The 7,178-nt window shown below is 35.9% G+C and overlaps 1 protein-coding gene across 15 annotated transcripts in view; it reads left to right on the top strand.

Moving 5' to 3' along the window:
* The first annotated feature begins 6,484 nt into the window (after positions 1-6,484).
* Positions 6,485-7,178, top strand: part of LOC106868181 (disco-interacting protein 2 homolog A) — a 262,625-nt gene continuing 261,931 nt past the window's right edge. For 8 of the 15 annotated variants that reach the window (XM_052978511.1, XM_052978507.1, XM_052978513.1 and 5 more), the window contains exon 1: positions 6,486-7,028. In XM_052978511.1, coding sequence (XP_052834471.1) covers positions 6,944-7,028 — 85 coding nt within the window. In that variant the 5' untranslated portion in view covers positions 6,486-6,943. Of the gene's footprint in view, positions 7,029-7,178 lie in introns of all 15 variants that reach the window. The other 7 variants (XM_052978508.1, XM_014913330.2, XM_052978512.1 and 4 more) reach the window with 2 other exon arrangements.

The following is a 7,178-nucleotide window of genomic DNA, read 5'->3' as shown; positions in this document are numbered from 1 at the left end:
TGTGTGTGTGTGTGTGTGTGTGTGTGTGTGTGTGTGTGTGTGTGTGTTTGTGTTTGCTCTGCCATCACTTAACAACCAGAGTTCATTTGTTTACATCCCCATAACTTAGATGTTTGGTAAAAGGGATCAATAGAATAAGTACCAGACCTAAAAAATAAATGCTGAAGTTAATTTGTCCAACTAAACCCTTCAAAGCAATGCTTCAGCATGAGTGGCTGAAGTGAAAAAGGGGATAAAAGGAAGAAGAAGGGCCTTCATTAATGAGTTTGGTTTATTACCAAAGACTTCGTCTTCACATGATTTTATGGGAGTTAACCAATCTGGCAGAGTCTACTCCATTCCAGAGTATTGAAAATAAATGGAAATAACATGTATTAAATATAAATAAAAAATGTCTTTTTTTTCCCGTAGATTTGATTGCCATAGCTACTTGATTACCAATAGCTTATCATTATTTTATGGTAGTTATACTGAAATCACTAATGTCCCTGAGAAAAAAAAAAAAGAAAAAGATAAACATCATATAACCTCATTTACCTACCCTAAAAACTGAGGTTCTGTGCCATTGTAACAAATCAATATATTATGGAGAATCTTGCTAATACTGGAACAACCATCCACAAATTTGGTTTTTGGAATCAGAAAAAGGAGTTTAGTCAGTTGCTTGAGAGAAGAGACAGAGTGGGGAAGTGGCCGTGTCAGCCAAGGGAAGGAGAAAGAAGTCTTCTGGTGAGAAGGAAGCTAATATTACAAGCAGGCTTACACACATTCACACCACACATAATAATATTACAAAATATGTGTATACATATAAGCAACTATATATATATACGTTCTTACAGCCACATATACATACAACTGACAGGATTTTCTTTTATATACAATTAGATTGTTTTTCATTTTATAGCTTGTATTAAGTTGGTACAAAAGCATATATACACAATTATACAAATATTAAGTAGTAGTAATTCACTGAAGTTACGACAAAAACAAAGACAAACCAGTAGCAAAAAAAAAAAGCTGTTTAAAGTTAAACAGTCAAAGTATCAATGTTTTTCCTTTAAGCTCTCCTCCAGATCATTTCTGTTCAAAGAAAATAAATAATGGGAATATATATTCTTTTATTTGTTTACCTCGTTCACTCATTAGACTGCAGCCATGCTGGGAGAACTGCCTTTAAGGTTTCAGTCAACCAAATCAATCCCAGTACATATTTTTAAGTTTAGTACTTATTTTACCAGTTTCTTTTAGCTGAACTGCTAAGTTACAGAAATGTAAATAAACCAACACTGGGTGTCAAGTAGTGAGAGACAAATACAAGTATGCATGCATACATGTGTGCTCAGACATACATACATACATACATACATACATACATACAGACAGACAGACAGACAGACAGACAGACATGTCTAGATATGCAAGCATATGCATGAGAAGACATACATAAAGTAAACCATACAAATCAGTTGATGTTGTTGAAATTCTAATGAAGGAGCCTTGGATCTAGATTAGAAACTGGCTCTATCTCTACTGACAAGAAATCTTGAAATAAAACTGAATAATGACAAACATACATGCGTACATATATATATCATCATCATCATCATCTAACATCCATTTTCCATACTGGCATGAGTTGGATGGTTTGACAGGATCTGGCAAACCACAGGGCTTCACTGAGTTCCAGTGTCAGCTTTGGCATGCTTTCCATGGCTGGATGCCCTTGTTAATGCTAACCACCTTATAGTGTGTACTGGGGTTTTTTTCTGTGCCACCAGCACTAATGAGGCTGCCAAGTAACTTGCTAGACAGTGAAAGAATGGGAAAAGGAAAAGCTCCCATGACTAAGTAGGGATATATGTGTATTAGGAAGGGGAGTATGTTGGTGCTGAGAGGGAGAAGAACAGGTGTCTTGCTATAGAAAAGATACATGGCTATCATAATCATTTAACCTCCATTGTTCATGCTGGCATATTTATATATATACACAGTGAGTTTCCTCAGTTTCTACCAAATTCACTTACAGGCATCAGATAACCAGGGCTATAAAAGACACTATACAATAGGCTACACAGTGGGAGTGAACTCCAAATTTCTTGGCTGTGAAGCAAATTTCTTAACCACAAGTCATGACTAAAAGAATGAGAAAATATTAGTCTTAATATCTACTCAATATGCTATAAGACATGTGTGATGTTTATAAAAAATATATTTCTGTTTTGTAAATTTAAAATATATTGAATTCTAGTCTTTGATTTGTAAGCTTGCTCCTCAAACTTACAAAGACTCAAAGTTAAAATTTTGTTTCCGAGATCATCCACAATATGTAATTAGTACCTTTCTTTATGCAATGATGTAGTGATTACATTTTTGTTTTTTATAAGATAGTGAGAGGGGTAGGGTCAGTGTCCATAACCTTTGAAGACTGTCTCAAATAATGAAAATGTGTAATGTTATTTCTTATTTTCTTGAATGATGTCTGCAATAAATTTGCCTCTAGAAATATAAAAGCTGTCCAAAATAACATGAATGTGAATAACAAGCTAACAAGGAGCCCTCTAGATGTTTGCTTAAGATGATAGAAATAACAACCAAATCTTCCTCTTATCACACCTTGTCATCTTAAAAGTAGAAAGGTCACAACAGTTAAAACAGTTTTAGATGCTGGGCCTAAAGAGAAGCATCCATGGTCTTTGCTGGTTTTCTGAGACTAGTGAAACTAATGTCTTGACTGTTCAACTTAAATGCTTACAAGTTGACAACTGCAAGAAAGACATGAGGAGGCAATTCCAAAGGACCAATGTTCTAGGGGAGGGAGTACGACTCATATTGGTAGGGGTGTGGCTTATGAATGCTGGACACAACATGGATGATGAAGGGAGGAGAGACAGATGAGCTGTGAGTGCCTGAGTAGGGGTGACATGAGCCCAACCAGCTCTGAAGCCATTATAGTAGTGGTAGTAAAGCTAGAAATGTGAGACAGTACGCCTTTAGGCCTATGAATCCTTTTGTGTGATTTAATGAAGAGACATTTTTAGATGCAGTCAAAAATGTCTGATATGCAGCAACATCACTGTAGTGATGGGGAAGCAATACTCCATTGTAGGCCTCACTTGAATTTAGTTGAGTAACAGTAATTTTAGTGGGTTTTAGTATATTCTGGCCTTGATGGCCAGAGTTGAAGGGATGTAAAAGAGAAAGAGTTCTGTCAACAGATGTGAGGTAGATAGAACCCATAAGCTTTAGTTTGATATGCCAGACATGGCTGAAAGCTTTGGTGATGTAGAGGGTGACATCATTGCTTCCACTAAATTTCTCTGAGATCCCACTGGCATGTGACATAGGAAAGTAAATCTCCAGTGGATTGGGTAGTTTTTAGCACACATACTATATAAAGTAGTGGTCAGATGGTTTGGTAGGTGCTGAGATAGCTACAGTTTGGTTGGACAAGGTTTGGAGATGAAGGGTGTTTGTGGGTCTGGAATTTATGTATGGGATGAAGCAAATGAAAGTAGAAGGTTGAAAATTAGAAAAAGATTTGACTTCTGCACTGACAGCATTGATGTGGGATGAGTCTGAGAACCATGGGAAGTTGTGAGTACTAAAGTTACTGAGGGTAATGGAGTAAAGTGGAGTGAAATAAGATATGCTTTCAGTACAGGAAGAGAAGTGGTTAAACAGTTGCTGGTGGTCTGGGATATTCAAAGAGTTACAGAGGAAGCATATCTATTTGGGGAAATGAGAGAATGAAACTTCAAATAACAGTAACTAGAAGTTGTAGCTGATATTCAAATGAAAGAGGTGGGTGACAGGAAGAGTGGAGTCTACATATGTTCAGATGCCACCTTTCAGAGTGAAGTTTGAGTAGATAGTTGAGTGTAACATGGACAGAGGAGTCGGGAAATTTTTGACTGGAATGTATCTGGTCAGCTACGAATCTTGTAGGTTAGAGAGAGTTTCAGTTGATAAATGAAACAAAGTTGTGGAGCCTGTCATTGGTTCCACATTCATTAAATATACTCACTATTTTTCCTAGCAGGGATAGAGGTAACCAGCCTGAGCCAATAAAAGAGTATGTTACTTTAAACATCTCACTTTTTCTCATGGGAGCTAAGAGCTACAATTATTTGGCAGCACATATAAATTTGATGTAGAATGAATTGTGTGCACCTGCATCACAAGTGGCCCATACTCAGAACAGTGTTCAGATTTAAAAGTCAGGCTAACTGAAATAGGTGGTACACTGGATTGAAGCTTAGTAGTTGACACAATATCCCATTAGCTTCCTCTGGTATATATGAACTCATGAACATAATATGACAAGCCAATAAAATACTAGTTAATTATACAATGTACTTGCTATTTACAAAAGGGAGTTGTAGCTATTCCATTTGGTCAACAAGTCTTGGCAGTGCACAATGAGCAGTGATGAGATATGAACTCTCGTACATTTTGCTGGGAGTCAAACACTTCACCATTTCCATTATCTGGGGTAGTGTTAGTGCATATATATATATCGGTAGGTTGTAGGTTTAATACCCTCACTGGGTGGCGCATTGTGTTCTTGAGCAAAATGATTCATTTCACGTTGCTCTAGTCTTCGTTTGATCAGGGGGATTGTTGACCTGTTTGACTAGCTAGCAGGGTGGCATCATTTGAAGGCTAAAACAATGCACAAGTGCGTTGTGACCAGTGATGTGTAACAACATCTGATAGCCTGGTCGGTCATGTGATCATGTGTGGTATATATATCACACATAAAACTATTCTGCACATACAATAACAACCATACCAACACACCTCCATCCTCAGTTGCCCCACGAATATCACTATGGTTTCGACACCTGGGCAGTACCATTCAATCCAGTGGTGTCAACAGCACTAAAATAAGTGTTATTTGATAACATACATACTTTAGATATCACCACATTCATTCAATCTTAATTCTAGGAAGGATTAAACACTAACATTATTAATTAAACTACAACAAAGAACCCACATTTACCCTATGTACAAAAAAGTATCAGAAAATATATATGTAAATTATATATTCTCATTATTTATTAAACGCTGAATTTTAGAATTTGTTTTCCTTTAATACAAGTTTAGATTATATCCATCATCACCATTATCTAACGCCTGTCTTCCATGCTGGTATGGGTTGGACAGTTTGATAGGAACTGGCAAGCCAGAGGACAGCACCAAACTCCACTGTCTGTTTTGGCTTGGTTTTTACAGCTGGATACCTCTTCTAACACCAACCAATATATATATATATATATATATATATATATATATATACATGCACACACGTGTATGTGTGTGTGTGTGTGTGTGAATTGGATATTTACATTTGACTAGCAGGAGCAACTATTTATATATTTTGCTGTTATCATCAACCTGAAATCTATTTAATAGAATACAAGCAGATAGAAACCAAATGATTAAGTGTAAAGATTGAACTGCTGATAATATTGCAGTTGTCAATGATAATGATGAAGATAGTTGTGGTGGTAGTGGTGGTGTTTGTTATGGATTTTGTTTTTATGATTCACTGCAAAATTAAAATAGGCAAAAAAAAAAAAACTAAAAAGGGAAACATAAGAACAAATAGAATAAATAGCTATTCCTTATATATTTCTTTTCATTATTATTATTTGATTTTGCAGGCTGGTTTAGATTCTCAGTTTTAGTCAATTCATTTCAGTTATGTTAATCATGCCCTTAGGAAAAGCATGAACATCACAATTTTCCTTTGGCCTGTGTAAGAAATCATAATTATCTTTGCCTAGTCCATATTTTGGATTAAGAAAGATAATCTAATTTGGTGATAGTGGCATAAAATAGTAGCTGTCCCAAACCATCTAGTTCATGAGTAGAATAAACTAGCCACAGCAAAGCAATCCGGCAGAATTAGTAGTGATAGAATTTCCCCAAAACGTGAGCGTCTGTTAAAGCAATATTTAAGGGTAAAAGTCTCAAATGATAAATAAAAGAAATAAAATAAGCAAGGCAAAACAAATAAATAAATAAAAAAAATAGAGATTAGTTATAACCTAATATATGTTAAGAAAAGAATGCGTATGGGTTGTGTAAGGGGAAAAAAAAAAACTGTTCAAGATTGTTTTTGACCTAGCAATTGAAATATTGCGACCTTATTCCATGGAGTTAAAATACTAAGAGTTTTGTCAGTAAAGATGATTAGAATAATGACCTGTGTGTGTGCTCTTATATGTGTGTGTCTCTGTCAGAGAGCATATATATATACATACATGCAGACACCCAAGCACATTGATACATATGCATAAATGTATGTATCCCCACCGCATTTTATAATTTAGTCTTGTTTCTGAATTATAATTCTTAACACTACCTTCCCCACTCTCCTTCTGTCTGTCTGTCTGTTTATCCTCCTCTCTCCTTTACCATCTCTTCCCCTTCCCTCTCACAACTCAGCTTTCTCAATATGTCTCTCCCTCTCCACTTTTCCGTTTGCCATGACATTTCCAGAGCACGAGTAGATATAGAATAATTGGTAGTCGCTTACAACAAATTCTTTCCAAAGATGAGGGGAGGGGTAGAAATGAAATATATGAAGAATTTTTGCTAGAAAAGCTTATGTAATAACATAGAAAATAAAACTGAAAAACGAAAAGCTCCAGAACAGATAAAATCAAAGCCTTTTTCTCGTTGTAAGAAAAAAAAAAACATTTTTATATTTTGAGTTGTGGAAAAAATGGTGAAGGCTGGCTAGTAGCACCGAGAGCATCTGGTCTGTGACCACGCCAGTTCTCGCGAGACTTGAGTGTAGTGATGGGGAAACAGCAAAATGGCGACTATTGATGGCTACGCGATAGACTAAAAGACAGAGGGACGTTTTAAAGAAAGAGAGAAGAAAAGAAACAAATTAATAAGAATTAACTGCAATATATCTCTAGCCATGGCAGACATTGATGTGGACATAACATCTCTTCCTGAAGATGTTCAAGAAAAACTTGCTGAATTGGATCTTGAACTATCGGAAGGTAGGTTAGAGAGACGTTGAAAAAAATTTCCCCTCCTCCCTCGTTGTTGTTGTTCAGAATACAATTTATGTTACAGCAGTTTTACACTGCAAATTATGTTACAGCAGTCTTCGTTTGGCATGAAGTCCAGGTGTCTCATATTATATATAT

This window comes from Octopus bimaculoides, chromosome 2 (genome assembly GCF_001194135.2).
Source record: "Octopus bimaculoides isolate UCB-OBI-ISO-001 chromosome 2, ASM119413v2, whole genome shotgun sequence".
Classification (NCBI taxonomy): domain Eukaryota; kingdom Metazoa; phylum Mollusca; class Cephalopoda; order Octopoda; family Octopodidae; genus Octopus; species Octopus bimaculoides.
Note: the sequence above shows the minus strand (reverse complement) of the source record. Positions and strands in the feature narration are given on the sequence as shown.